Consider the following 16,360-nt stretch of genomic DNA (forward strand, 5'->3'; position numbering starts at 1 on the left):
TTCTCCTCCTCCTTCCTCCTCAAAAATGGTGGCCTCATCCTTTTCCTCCTTCTCCTCCTCCTCTTCTTCCTCCTCCTCCTCTTTCTCCTCCTCCTCTTCCTCTTTTTCCTCCTCAATCTTTCTATTATTATTGTTATTATTAAGTTTTTACATCTTGACCACAGTTTCCCCTCCCTTCTCTCTTCTAATCCCTCTCCCACCTCCCCTTTGTGTCCCCACCACCTTCCACCTGTACATCTCTATTCAAGAAAGTGCAGGCCTTCCATGGATATCAACCAAACATGGCATATTAAGCTGTGGTAAGACTAGGTGCTTTCCTCATTAAGGCTGGACAAGGTGACACAGTATGAGAAAAAAGGGTCCCAAAAACAGACAAAAGACTCTGTCCCCACTGTTAGGAACCCATAAGGAGACCAAATATACAACTGTAACATATATGCAGAGGGCTCCCTGGTTGTCCTTTTAGTTTCTGCCAGACCTCTGAGCCCCGGTTAGTTGATTCTGTGGGATTTCTATTTTTTATTCATTCTTTACATTTTATATACCAACCCCAGTTCCCCCTTCCTCCCTTTCTCCTGCTCCCCTCCTACCCCCATTCCACTCCCCATCCACCCCTCAGAGGGTGTAAGTCCTCCCTTGGGGAGTCAACAAAGTCATGCATGCCAACTTAAAGCAGGACCAAGCTCCTTTCCCCTGCTTAAAGAATGAGCAAGGTGTCCCACCAAAGCGAATGGACTCCTAAATGCCAGTTCACACACCCAGGATAAGTTCTGGTCCATTGTCAGGGCCACTCCCAACAGATCAAGCCACATGACTCTAACGCATATTAATAGGGTCTAGTTTGGTCCCATGTAAGTTCCCCAACTGTTAGCCCAGTCAGTGAGCTTCCACTAGCTTGGGTTAGCTATCTCTCTGGTTTTCCCCATCATGATCTTGACCCCCTTGGTCATATGATCCTTCCTCTCTCTAATTGAACTGCAGGAGCTCATCCCAGTGCTTGGCTGTGGATCACTGCATCTGCTTCCATCAGTAACTGAATGTAGATTCTATAATGACAATTAGGTTAGTCACTAATCTGATCAAGGAAGAAGAGCAGCTCAGGGACCCTCTCCACTATTGCCAGGAGTCTTAGCTGGGGTCATCCTTGTAGACTCCTGAAAGTTTTCCTAGTACCACGTTTCTCTCTACTCCACACTGGCTCCCTCTATCAAGACATCTCTTTCATTACTCTCCCTCTCCATCCCTACCCAACCCTGTCATCTTGATCCCTCAAATTCCCATCCCCACCCCCTGCTTTCTATCCCCCTTGCCAGTTTATCCAGAAAATCTCAACTATTTCCCGTTTCTGGGGTCATTCCACGTGGGTTCCTCTTAATGTCCTTTTTACCTAGATTCTCTGGGGTTGTGGAATACAGCCTGGTTATCCTTTGCTTTAAGCCTAATACCCACTTATGAGTGACTACACACCGTATTTGTCTTCCTGGGTCTGGGATGCTTCACTTAGGATGTTTTTTTTTCTAGTTCCATCCTTTTGCTTGTAAATTTCAAATTTCAAGATGTTGGTTTTATATTTTTTGTTTGTTTTGTTCATTTATTTCTTATGAATATTATTCCATTGTGTAAATGTACCACATTGTCTTTATCCATTCTTTGGTTAAGGGGCATCTAGGTTGTTGCCAGTTTCTGGCTATTAAAAATAATGCTGCTATGAACATAGTTGAGCAAATGTCCTTGCGATATGGTTACTTATGTATATTATCATATCATCTGCAAAAGTTAAAGTTTGAATTCTTTCTTTCCAATTTACATCCTCTTGATCCCCTTTAATTGTCTTATTGCTCTAGCTAGAACTCGAATACTATATTGAATAAATATGGAGAGAGTGGATATTTTTTTCTTGTCCTTTATTGTAGTAGAATGACTTTGAGTGTCTCTCTATTTAATGTGATGTTGACTGTATGCTTGCTGTATATTGCCTTTATTATGTTTAGGTATATTCCTTGTATTCCTGTTCTCTCCCGAACCTTTATTATGAAGGAGTGTTAGATTTTGTTAAAGGCTTCCTCAGCATCTAATTAGATGATCATGTCCTTGATCCCTCTGACTCCTTCAACACCCTCCCCCTTCAACAGGATTCTGAGAGCTCTGAAAAATGCTTAGCTGTGGGTCTCTGCGTCTGTTTTAGTCATGAACGGTTCCTCGAGAGCAGCTAAGGTTTGACTCTTCTTGCATGGCAGGGACTAAAACACATGAAGAGAAGCCAAGGGGAGGCAATTGTTGAAGGTTTAGCCTCAGTTGCAGTGGGGAAATCAGAATATCAGAGTAACAACTATCATGAGAAGATCCCCAAGGACAGAAGCAGGCATTTTATGGAGCTGACTGGGCTTAGAGATAAAAGGTGTATGTTGTGGACAGCAAAGCAGGAGAAATGGAGCTGACTAGACCATTTGGAGACCAGAAGATACTGAATTTCAGATGTTAGACCATATGTTTATATGATTCTATTTTTGTTTGGTTGGTCTGCTTGTGATGGTGACATTTCTTCCCTTTTGAAGTAAGAATGTAGGTAATTTATTTATTTTTTTAATTTATTGGAGTGAAACTTGAGTGATTCTGACTTATAGTAGGACATTGGATTTTAAAAAATAACTTAGACTTTTAAACTTAGACTTATAACTCAATGTTATAGTGTTTGTATTGTGAATTAACTATCAACATGAGTTGTAGGGGATGAAAAAGAAATGGCAGGTTGTGGTTTATGTTTTAATAAAAATATTTGTGTTTCAAATTGAAAAAGAAAAGATCATGGTCTCTAATCCTACTAACTGTTAATCTGTAGTTTTCAACTCACTATGTAGCCTTAAAATCTTGAGCAGCCTGACAGTACTTCCCAAGTGCCTGGATTTCTGAATGTTCTCCACAATATTGCTATATCTTAGTAGTTCATGGGCACCTCTGCAGATGATTCACGGTTTGGTTATATACAATTCAGCACATTTTGTGTTACATCTTGCCTTTTTCCCTTTGTCATATCAAGCCTTGGATAATATAAAACATGGCACATCAGCCTGGATGTTAAAACAAGATATCAGGCAGTTGAGGATGCGATCTCCGGAGAGTAACAATTTAACACACTTCCTCTGAGTTAGTGATGTTTGAAGTATCATAGCTCATAAAGACATGTGCTAACATTTATCTAGGATTTTGAGAGGTTTATAAAATCTTCAAAGGTACTTTTATGGAAAAATAACTTCACTTTTAGTATATTCATTGGTTAAGATTTCTTAGGGAGTGTGTGGTTTCGCAATGGAGAAATGTGGTTGGTTGATAGTCAAAAATACACTGAACATATAATTTCCATTATTTGTTGAAAGGTTTATGGGAAATCACAGAATAATATTACATCAATAGAGAACTACCTGGGTCCTCGTAAGCATGCAGTGCTTTCCACAGAAGGCTATGTAAACAGTTGTGGAACCAAACGTTTCTGCTTGAGTGCTTGTATCATTGTAGGCATTGATGGTGATTAGTTATTAAATTATTTGTCAATGCCTGCTACCTATGTGTGTGTTTGTGCAAGTTTGACGCAAATACAAATGAGCTACGTTAACAAGCTGCCCATGGAAATGATTATTAACATCTTGGGTGTGTACTTTAAACAGCAGCTTTTGAAATGTTAATTTTGAAGCACATTACTGCATGAGAGCGACATTTGTTTCCAGTAGTTCTTTCTTTCTATTCTGCCTATCAGATGATTTGGCTGTGGGTAAATATTAACTACTCAATACTTAAATGCGATATACTTTTTTACAAATAAGTCTAATCTAGGTCTTTCCAATAGAAAGCTTAGAATACTCTTAGATCTATGCAAAACAGAATAACAATATGAAAATATAAAGTTATTTCAATGTTATAAGATCTCAAGTACAAGTAATTTCTAATTTTCAAAATGAGTACTTTGTGTTATAAATTTGCAAAATATGACAACTACAGTGTTAGCCATTTTATGTGCATAAAATGATATTTTCCTCCAGCATATTTACTTTTAGCGTTGGAATTACTGATCTTATTCCTCTGCTTTTAACTTCTTGTCGTGATTTGAGGAGGGCATGAAAACCAAGAGTAAAATGTCTGACTCTGTAATGCTAGGTATGCTAGTAATCCTCATTAAATCTTTTTATAAAGTAATGACTTCAAGTTAATGTTGACTCCTGAGATTTTTTTTTTTAAGCCGTGGAATGTTCGAAGTCTTTATCATCTGGAAGCTCAGATTCCATACTTGTAAAAAAATGATTTATCATATTTCTTCTTTTCATGGTAGTTAGAGTTTAGTCAGCATGGTTACAGATATTAAAAGTAGTTTTACTTATCCCTTTCATTCTGTTCTCTATTCTTATAACATTCTATCCCATGAACACTGTATCATGGTAGGATATCAGCCATTTATACTCATTTCTGTTTTCTGTGCTGTGCACTGCATAGCTGGTAGGTGGGAATTGTATCTGTGTTGTATTTCCCCAGGGCATAGCACAGAACCTTACATATGGCAGACAGTAAATATATGGAATTTCACTGTTCTGCTTTTATCAAATGAACAGAGATTCTCATTGAGTTGAACTCAAAGGTTAGACAACTGTACTTATCTCTATGAAGATGAGGATTGTGAACATTAAAAACTGGGAAAAAGAACTCTTTATATAAATGCATAAATTAGCATAAAGTGAAATATTTGAACTCACTTGGCTATTTTTATTTTCTATATGCATCTGTACCCATAGTTTTGTTTATGTCTACAGATAATTCATATATGAGTTTTCAAAATAAGTATTTTATTTGACCATCCTTGCTTGCCAGGGAATGAGGCTAAATTTTATGGAAATGACTGACAATACTATTTTGTGATTAAAAAGACAAAGTCCATACTGTGCGGTCTTTCTCCTCAGTTGTGCAATGCTTTTCTGTTTCTCGTTCTCGTCACTCAAGACTCTAGTCTAGCAACTCACTACTCTCCAGACTTTTCAGAAGGCAGGTCCCACAGAGTCACATAATTGCAGCTTCTAAGAGTCTTTGGAAATTATGATCTTGTGTGTCTCTCTGTCATCACTTGAGATTTGCTCTGTAACCTGCGCCACGAAAACCTCTCTGTGTAGGACCCTCCAAGAATAAAACCAAATTCCTTGGCATTTTGCTAATTGCCTTTTTCCCCAAATGTCACTTATTCCTTGAATACTTAAATAATTTGTAAAAATTCAGTTTAAACTCTTGCTTAGAAGCTTCCCCTACCTCCCGCAGGCATAACAAGTCACACCCTTCTCACGACTGTCTTTCTGTGTCCTGAGCCACTTCCATATTCGCACAGAACATGTGTGTTTTAATATCTGCTTTCATCTTTGCCTCTCTTTCTACTACTGTGAAGTCTTTGAATACAGAATCCACTGCTCTTTCTGTCCTTAGAACCAAGCATGCCATCTGGGATCCGGCAGGTGCTTAACAAATCTATGTAGAGCTAATTCACTTATTTCATCTTTGCAGCTGCACAAGTGAACGCTAAGGGCTCAAAAGTTTGTGCGGGTTCCCAAGGTTGTACGGCCAGCGAAAGGCAGATGTTCACTTTCACTGTGAGATTCTTGTGTCAACTTTACACACTCATCAGCCGGCCTAAGTATATCAAAAGAATCAATCATGTTCAGATCCAACTTCTAGGGATAATTGAGTCTTTGTGACTGATTGGACGCCACTCATGTCTGCCTTGAGATTTTTTTTTTTGCTCTTTTTTTATGCCTATGAATATTTCACCACTACTTGATTTGTGTCAGCCATGTCCCTCATCTTCCTTGACTTTGGTTTCATTCTCTGATCTCAGAAATTTCTCTGTTTTTTTCCCCCCTTTATCTGTTTTCTTCAGGTGACAGATTCAGAGCATGTGACTAATATTTCACCTTATTACTCTTCCTTAGACTTCCTGTAGGAAGTTGCCGATAGCTTTAACTTTGCTTCTTGTTTGACAGTCACATCCAGTAACTGTGTTTGGATCCGTCTTCTCATCTAGCCCCTTAGACTTGACATGTCCAGTCAGAAGCCACTTTGGAACACTGAGGACTATAATTTCCTAGATATTTAATGATGTCTTAAGAAGTCTTAACTTTCTTCACATACACACAGCCAAAAACCAATCTACGAGGTGCTGATGTGATTAAAATTGATTTTAGAAGTGAATTTTGGCCTCTGTTCATATTCTTTAGCAACTACTATGTGTTGTCAAAAGATAATTCTCCCCTTTCCCTTAGACCCAGGTCCTTACCTGCAGTTGTTTATGAGACTCTCTTGTGTGCTCATAGGCATGTGTAAAACTGATTTTTTAAAGCATATTCTCCAAACCACATATGTCCAACCTTTCTGTCAATTGTCTTCAACTTTTCTTTTGAAGTCCTGTTGATGCTAAAATCCATATAGTAATTTCAAAGCATGGAAAAGACTTAAGATATCTCTCAAATCCACCTCTGCTTCAGCAGCTAACTGCCCTAATCCATTGTTCCTGCTTCTACCCGTAGAATAGTGATTACTTCCTGTCTCTAGGCTCTATTAGCCATCTCGTATACCACAGCTACAGCACTATTTTTATTATGTCATGACACCTATACTGTCCATTTATTAACATCAAACTCTTCAGCCTGATAATTGAGGATTCGAGTGCTGTGGATTTTTTCTTATTGCATGTTTACTCTGACATGGATTTGTTCGCCTTTAGCTGCTTCCCTTCCCATCTCTCAGGCACTTACTTGGATGCTGTTTCTTCTGTTAAACCTTCCTGAACTAATTCATCATTTTATCTCCTCAGTTTTCTAGCATCCATTCTGTTATAATTGTTTTGCTGTGCATCTGTCTATTGCAGCTCTTTTCTCTTCTTGAGTTCAGGAGTAGGAAGTTCAGAATTTAGTCCTTCATTCATTCCACAAATGCAGTATTATATCTGGCATAGAGTGGGAATTCAATAGATATTTATTGAAGAAATCAATGGGCAAGTGAAAAAATGGCTGTGTGGTTTTCATGAACAATTCTGCAGTTACCTAGTCTTTATTTTTCTGAAATGTCTTTATAAATTTCTCAAGTTCATCTCTCTCTCTCACACACACAATCTAATAGTGGAAAAATGACATTTTTATATTACTGTAACTGTTGCAATAAAGACATGCATGATTCAATTCTGACTAATATCTACGTTAAAGCTGTGGAATTCGTGGTTAATGTTAATACCAAACTTCTTTTTAAAAGATTTTAAAGTGCCCCATCTCCCTTTATGTGCTGCCTTTTAAAAGTGGTAGATTACAAATGATACCAGCCTTAAATATGGGAATAAAATAAAAACAAGGTACTACACATTCACTGAGTATACAATATAAACACCCCAGAACACACACATACACACACATTCTAAATTAAATATTCTACAGGTTAGAGTATTTTCTTACTCTTCAAAGAAAGTCATCAAAGATAAGTCACTTAATGTATAGCTTTCCTAAAAATCAGATTGGCAGCATTAATCTAATAATAAAACTATTATTTCATTCCCTATGGCCAACTATTTTATCTCTTATTGAATATTGTAAAAATGGATACTTTTACTTCAGTTTTTAACATTCATTGCTCCAGATAAATGATTTGAAATTAACTAACATGGGCTAAGATGGCTGTTGTTACTGTAGGGGCTATATTTTAATAATATAGGCCTTAGCCAGGTAGTTTCATACTTTGTAGTGATGCTGGTATTTTCAAAAGGTACAGTTCCCTTTCTCCTGTGAGTTATCTGTAGTACTGTCAAATTGAATTTGCCTCTGGCTAAATTTTCTCTCGTTTTTTTTTTTCCCCTCATCAGTTTCACGTATGCTGTCTTCTTTGCTTAATATGTGCTCCCCTACCAGGAACACAGCCTCCAATGTATTTTGGGGCTCAAGTCTTTTTTTCTGTTATTTAATATCATTTTGTTTCAACAGGGTAGAAGATAAATCATTGACCAATGATTACCCATACAGAAGTTAAATAATAGTAATTGAAATTACTTTAAGTGACAAAGATTTAGTTTTGCTTTCCTCCGGAAGCATGAAGTCATAATGTTTATGTATAATTGGTAAATACTTCCTTTAATGTTAATAGTTCTTTGCAATTGAGTTTAGATTTCAGTCTTAAAGTCTTTTAACAGACTTTAACCCTCATAGATATAGCAAACAAGGACTATTCATTAAATTTTAATGTTGATCAATGCACATTTATTGTTGTTAAAGATTAAAATTATCATTCAGATAAGCATCATTTAAAATTCATTTTAGATGTCTTTCACAGTCAATCCATCTTTGAAGAATTTAATGTTACTTTGTCTTCTGAATGACATCACATCTTTGATTAAAACTTTTTGAAAAATCAAAGCATTCGTTGGTCAAGTTTCAATAGCAATATACATTTTTTAATTTTTACTTAGAGTCTAAAAACAGATATTGTAACATGTATTTTATTGATTTTATTGATCTCTATATTTTTCTCTGCTCCCCTCCATGCCTCTCCCGTTCCCTTCAACCTTCTCCCATGGTCCCCATGCTCCCAATTCATTCAGGTGAGCTTGTCTTTTTCTACTTCCTGTGTAGATTAGATCCATGTAAGTCTCTCTTAGGGTCCTCATTGTTGTCTAGGTTCTCTGGGATTGTGATTTGTAGGCTGGTTTTCTTTGATTTATGTTTAAAAACCACGTATGAGTGAGTACTTATGATAATTGCCTTTTTGGGTCTGGGTTACCTGACTCAAAATGATGTTTTCTAGATCCATCTATTTGCCTGTAAATTTCAAGATGTCATTTTTTTTCTGCTGTGTAGTACTCCTTTGTATAAATATACCACATTTTCCTTATTCATTCTTCAGTTGAGGGTCATTTAGGTTGTTTCCAGGTTCTGGGTATGACAAACAATGCTGCTATGAACATTGTTGAGCACATGTCCTTGTGGCATGATTGGGTATCCTTTGGATATATACCCAAAAGTGGGTATTGCTAGGTCTTGGGGAAGGTTTTTTCCTAATTTTCTGAGAAATTGCCATACTGATATCCAAATGGGTGGTACCAGCTTGCACTCCCACCAGCAATGCAGGAGTGTTCCCTTTACCCCACAACTTCTCTAGCATAAGTTGTCATCAGTGTTTTTGATCTTGGTCATTCTTACAGGTGTAAGATGAAATCTTAGAGTTGTTTTGATTTTCATTTCTCTAATGACTAACTAAGGATGTTGAACATTTTTTTTTCAGTATCTTTCAGTCATTTTATATTACTCTGTTTAGGTCTTTACTCCACTTTTTTATTGAATTATTTGTTCTTTTGATCACCAATTTCTTCAGTTCTTTGCATATTTTGGAGATTAGACTTCTGTCTGATGTTGGATTGGTGAAGATCTTTTCCCATTCTGTAGGCTGTCATTTTGTCTTGTCGACCGCCTTCTTTGCTTTACAGAAGCTTTTCAGTTTCAGGAGGTCATATTTATTAATTGTTTCTCTCAGTGTCTGTGCAACTGGGGTTATATTTAGGAAGTGGTCTCCTGTGCCAATACATTCAAGTAAACCTCCCACTTTCTCTTCTATGAGGTTCAGTGTGCCTGGCTTTATGTTGAAGTCTTTGATCAGTAACATGTATTTTAAATATAAATGACTTAAATCTAAATCTTAATCACAAAATTTATAGTTTTATTTTGGAACTGCCAAATGAGTTATGAGTTTCTTTGTCTTGGTCATTTCTTTAGGGTGTCATTATTAATTTTAATGGACTATCTTCTGTTCCAACAATAAAATCAACAGGTTCAATGATGTCTATGTTGTGAAGTGGAAGTTAATTTGAAAGAAAATAGGCAATTGGTTTATCTCACATTCATAACTTAGTTAATGGGGGAGTTTGATATATCTACCTGCGGTCTTAAGGGGCCAGGATCAGCCTTCTGGGACTGAGAACAATGTTATTCTAGTCTTTACTGTGTATTGTTTTTTTAATGGGTAATAGGCAATCATTGTGAAAGTCTTAAAATACAAGATAACTAAACACACTAGATATATGAACTATAGACAATTTAAACACCATTAGAAAATTGCCTTATAAATATAGCTAATTAATTAAACTACTGATTCACCGGACTAAACCATTGATTAAGTGGAGATGAACATAACCATTTTTTTAAAAAAATAGAAATTAATGAACAACATATATATGCCCAGTTAACTATTCTTCCTAAGGCATATTCCTTCCTTGTTTCCACTTCCTTAACCTGAGGATTGCTGTACTCTCTGCTAGAAATTACAACTCAATCCACAGTGACACAGTGTTTATCTGACTTCTCAAAAGGAATAGACTCTAGGACTGAGTTCAGAATTAAGCAGAGCAATTTAAGCATTGGAGTCTTTAATCTCAGTAATGATACTCCTCAGTTCTTAGCAATCTAGGGGGTTATTTAGGCTTGTTATCTTTTGTGACTTATTTTTCCTTCCCTTCCTCCATCAACTAAGGAAGGTGGCTAGGAGGACTAATAGTTGGTAGCATTTTTTGTTGTTGTTAACAGAATCCAAGCTCTTTCTTTAAAGCAGACTTTCTTAAAAGAAAAAAAAAAGAACAAAAAGTACTGTTCTTTACAGTTCATTTTAAAAGCAACAGGTTTGCTTTCATTAGAGAAATACTCCATGTAATAAATAGAAGCTTCTTGATTCTGATTGTTGACAGTGATTTGTGATGATGGATTATTAAGACTGGGTGATCTCTGCATTATGGCCTTTATTCTAAATTTGTGTATATATCTGTATGCACTATAGCTGGATGAAAGCAATGATTTTAGTATGTGTTGTGTCATTTCCTTTTCTTTTTTTTTTCTTTTTTGGAAAAGTACTTGTGTGGTGGGATGGAGGAGTGAGGATACTGAGGTTAACTTGTTCTAACGAGAGTAGGTAGAGTGACTTAAATAGATAGGATTCTTGCATTGGCATGACATGAAAATGTTGTTTGAGACTGGCATTGAGGTCCGCATCCTGTAGAAGCCACAAACAACCCTGAATCTTATCATTGTCATATGTGTCCACTCTTCAGACTTGCTTCATGCACTGGTAAAACAGCCGGCTGTTCTTATTACTTAGGGCTTATAGTAGCCTATTGATTTTGTTTCATGTTATGTTTAAATCAACTGTCTTTATTTGATACCATCCTAAGGGGCTGTTTTATTTACGGAGTTTCCTTTAGATCTGAGTCTCACTCTGTAAGACTGATGAGCACCATCAGTGAAGTGACACCCACGCTGTTCATGTTATCTGGCAGTTTCTGCCATAACCATGAATCACCTGTAATATTGTCCCATCTACTGTATTACAGGAAAAGCAGAGATTTCTAACAGATGTTCTGCATGAAGTGATGCTTCTTGACGGTTTGGCCAGTTCCCATCCAGTGTCACAGGAAGTGCTCCGGGCAACAGATATCGACAGAGTGTTCGACTGGATCGCGTACAAAAAGGTGGGATAGAAGAGCGCCACATGCCGATGAGCTGCTTCACTATTGGGAGAGCTAACCTATTTCGTGTTAGGTGTCTTATATTTTTCTATTCTTTCTCGCAAATGAAAATTAATCGTAAGTAGGAAATGGGTTATTAGGTTCACATCATCCCATGAATAGGACTTGGCTTTATAAATGAGTAAAATGGAAATGAATGTTTGCCAAACACTGTATGGAAATATTCAAAGTATTAATGAATAAATGTTTGGGAACTTCGTTTGAAATTGCTGTACAAACGGTGTAGGCAAATGTCAGTTTTTAGTACGAAGAATGGTGACCTAACTAGTGACAAATTCCTTCTGCTAGTGCCCCTTAAATACTTGACTGACTGATACAAATGGGTCTATGTGGTGACAAAACACATGTATGTTATACATAACTTTTTAAAGGAGTTTTGGGGAACTGGGTATGTTTCCTGGATGATATGGCAAAGCAAACAGAAATTAGAAGCTTCTGAATGAGAGAGAAAAACTTTGAATCAGTGACAAGTCATAACTTTAAGGCACATTTCAAGTTTATTTTACTCTTTCAAGGATTATGATTTATCCTTATAGCTCTACCCCTTCATTTAATTTTTACCTGAAGATGTATGTCTTAGCCTTGACATATAGTAGTCATTTAATATGTAGATGAAAACTCACCTCAGTTTTAGTATATAATGAACTACACTTATTGAAATTTCTATGTAGTTTTTATTCAGTTGTCTCATAATGTCATAAGATTTAAAAAATTACTAAGGTTACCTTGCCTACAAATATATTTATTTTTGATAACTAGAAATGAAAATAATTAATCAGAACTTCTAGGTATGCTGACTATGATAATTTAGATACTTGATTTTGTGCTAAGTATTGTCTCTCTAAATGATTACTAATTAGGAATGTAGGCAGTAGTATTTAAAGATGCTTTGTTAGTAGAAAATGTCATTGCATTTGATCAAGTAGAGATCTTTTGATATTTTTAGGAGTAATATCATTTAGGTTCATCATATATTTATCATGCTTTATTAATTTGTATGTGATGAGTTTTGGCTATGTTTAGTTGCTACGTATTTAATTTATTTAATGATAGTAATATTTTTGATATAATCTTTAAAGCACTTGATTAAGACATTCCAGACTGACAGTAATGTATTTAGTTATTTTCCCCACTCTTGACTCTAAATGGCTGTTTGTAAACACTAGTTTTACGTTAACATGATGAAAATTATGCCAACATGATTTTGATCAGGTGTAATATCAGTGTCCCTTTAGAGGGAACACCCTATCTGTATTCTATAGAATTGCAGAGTGTCAAGATGATTAAAGTGGCCTAAGAATAGAAAGAGTAGTAAGTCTGAATATATGGCCATTTTCATTATATTCAGTTTTTATTTTGGCAAAGAAGCCTGCTAGTTTACCGAGATGAAAAATCAGCCACCTATGTTGAGGTTCTCTGGGCCACCACGGAGAGAGTTTCTGATGAACGTTTTACCAGCTGAATATATAATTATGTTTCAATCATCAGTAATAATGTAGCCCTTGCTCTAATATTTGGAGTGCCATTGCTGTACAATACGCTGTACATATTTAGAAGGTACAGTCTGATAGGTGCTAACAAGTAAAGGCAGTGTGAATACTATCGCAATCAAGTGAAGAATACATACATCACTGTAAGAGCTTCTGAAGTCCATTTTAAATCCTGCCTTCTCCACGCTGATCATCTTTCCCTGAATTAATTTGCATTTTTGATAGACTTATAGAAACACTACACACACACACACACACACACACACACACATACACACATACACACCTACTTTTTCTTTCATTCATTTTACTTATATCAAGGGACATACCCATTATAGGTATGCAAACAATTTGCTTATTTCTGGGCTTGGCTATAGAAAATATTACTGCCCATGACTTTGGCACAATCTCAGGCATCTTTGCTAGCCGCAGAGTCTCCATGCCTCATCTTCTTGCCGCTTATATAACTCAGGGTGGGTCTTTGTAAGTCTTGGAACTTTTCTAGTTTCGAGCCTTTGCTAAGTTCTGTGAGTTTCCCCAACCATATAAATTGCATTCGCCTTCCTCCACCCTGCTAGAGAGGATGTTTCGGTTAAGATGAAACGCCTAGGCAGCAAACTCAGTCTTTTCTTCCCTGAGTTGCCTTTGCACAGAGCTGAGTAACCCTGAAAAATACACATTAGGATTGGTTTCTGGATCGCTTTGTCTGTTGCTCTCGTATATGCACTTATTTGCCTCCAGCACTGTTGTTTCTTCCTAACTGAATCATGAAATAAGATCACATCAGCCCTCCAGCTTGCTGTATTTTGACGTTCTTCAGTCCTTCACAATGTTTTGCATTTTACAGAAAGGAGTTTGCTAATTCCTATAAAATTTACACTGGAGTTGTTAGGATTGTGTTGTATTGGTAAAACCATCTGGGAAGTTGACATTTTAGCAATACTGCTTTAACAGACCAGACCAAGTGTACTCTGATTCAATTCTGTCAAGACACTCAATTCTGTCAGGTCCCTGTCCTGGTCTCTCAGCTATGGAGTTTATAATGATCTTTCATACCATTTTACAGGTTTATTTGTAGATATTTCACGTTGTGAGCCATTAGGCATGGTATTTTAAATTTATGATTCGAGTTAACACTGACCTTGGACAACAATCAGCCCCCATTGCATTTCTGTTTCCTTGCCTTATTTATCATGCTATGTAATTATTCCTTTAACAATATTCTAATTATTTCTACCTCTACTCTTATTCTTCTTGAATTACAATTTCCTTGTACTTCAAATAACTTGCAGAGAATTATATATCAGAAGAAAAGAAAGTTGTAGAGTCATAAGGGGAATAAGTAGTGGGTCACACACAGACTTTTATGGAGTTGGGTTTGAAAAGCAAAGACCTTCAAAGAAATACTTAGAGATATTGGCTATGGGTAGTCCCAAGGTTAGGATTCAAAGAAACAAAAAGGCTTCCTAAAAATTACAGTTTTGGGACAGAAAAAGTCTGATAACTACCATGTCATAAAGATGTAGATCTAAGGAAATAACAAGTTAGTTTATAATTGGAAAATGAAGACACTTTGGTTGAAAAAATGTAATAAAACATTGCGTGATACTGTGCACAGACAAGAAAGGCTATAAAGATGCACCGAGACAGCATCTTTGCTCCCAAAGCACACAGGGAAATAAGAATCAATGACCCAGTGACCTGGATGATGAAAGTGAGTGAATGCTCATTAAATTTACATATGATACCAAGGTGGAGGGGACTGCCACAAGCTTCAAGAGAAGAACAAATTGGGCGATGACCTCAGCATTTTAAATAGGATGCTTTAAAAGCAGGAACATTTTCCAGAAACTCATATAAACTGGTTTATTTTAAAGATTAAACATCTACGGCATAGAATAAAAAGAAAGGGATTTGCCCAACAGAGAAAAATCCGCAACAGTCATGATGACCCCAATTTTTGTAAAGGGAATGGTAATAGAAATTCAACTTGTGAATTTTGCTAGTATATTCTATAGCTAGAATGTGACAAAATATTTTTTTTATGGTTCTGGCCACCTCCGACACATAAAAGACCAACCATCCATTTTTTATGCATCGTCTTTTGATATCTAAGAATGTCACCCCCTGTGCCATCTTAGTCAAGCCATGATGAATACACAGAGAGAAAATATAGCCAGGACGAGTTCTGTAAGAGGAAATCTATGCCTTCTTTTAAAACTGTAACCTAGTAGATACAGAGTACAGGAAACTAAGCTAATGGTACTAATAAGCATAACTGTAGTGGGAAGTCATGCATGTCCTTTAATGAGCTTTTCCATCCACAAAACTTTTGTGAACTGCTTCCCATGTGCCACATCATTTATATCCAATGAAAATCTTGGACCGCATGCACCTTTACTCATGTTGCACACTGAACATAGTTAATTGACCACCAAGGGTTAAGCTTCTAGGAAGTGGGTGAGACAATATTTGAAATACCTGTAAGGTCCAATTCTGGGTTCTCATCTACAAGATGCTCTACAAACAACTGCATCTCCGTAAGAGCACTGGTGTGAACAATTTCCACATGATGACAACTTAAGTCTCTTAGGTCACTCTCCACCCTCTTATTCTGATTATCTGAAGTCTCGCTTCTGATGTCAACTCTCTCCAAAAATCTGACTTCCTAGCACCATCTCTGACATACTTGTCTGAGTCATTGCCACCTTTGGGCAGACATGTCCTTTGACGGCACTCACAGAGAGATCTTTCGAGAACCAAGTCAGTTTGAGCGGCTTCGTTGCTGGAAATCCTACAAAGACTCAACAAAAATAAGAACGAAAGACAATGTCCTTACAATGGTGCATGAGGTCCTTCCTGTCCCTACTCACTCTATACTCTTTGAGCCCCACAGAACTCGTTTCTTTTGCCTCTGAATGTTCATTTCTGTCCCTACATTGGTTATGTCCCTGCACTATTAATCTCCACCCACAGTGGGGCTCTGAGCTGCTAATTCCTTCTGTAGATAATATTGTTCTTCCTAATAGTGCCCTCATTGCTCTCCTGGGAAGCGTTGCTTACATTTCACTTTCTAAAAGAGACCTCAAAATGCCGCCCTCGTACTTGGTTTCTTTCCATCTCTTTATTGTAATTCGCTTGTTTTGCCCCATAATGTTGGTTATTTTCCAACATATTATACACTTGTCCAAGATTATGTGTTTGTCTCACCCATTTGAACATTAACGTTACAAAGCGAGATATCTATGTCTGAATATTCCCCTAACAGATTTTTACTAATTAGTACACTGTTTTTACA

The 16,360-nt window shown here is 36.7% G+C and overlaps 1 protein-coding gene across 1 annotated transcript in view; it reads left to right on the plus strand.

The window, feature by feature from the left end:
* The window catches only part of Trhde (thyrotropin releasing hormone degrading enzyme), a 377,812-nt gene that overhangs the window by 213,024 nt on the left and 148,428 nt on the right, over window positions 1–16,360 (plus strand). The window contains exon 6 of the mRNA XM_005358058.3: window positions 11,378–11,515. Within this exon, the coding sequence (XP_005358115.1) occupies window positions 11,378–11,515 (138 nt within the window). The remainder of the gene's footprint in view (window positions 1–11,377; window positions 11,516–16,360) is intronic.

The sequence above is a fragment of the Microtus ochrogaster genome, chromosome 24 (genome assembly GCF_000317375.1).
Source record: "Microtus ochrogaster isolate Prairie Vole_2 chromosome 24, MicOch1.0, whole genome shotgun sequence".
Classification (NCBI taxonomy): domain Eukaryota; kingdom Metazoa; phylum Chordata; class Mammalia; order Rodentia; family Cricetidae; genus Microtus; species Microtus ochrogaster.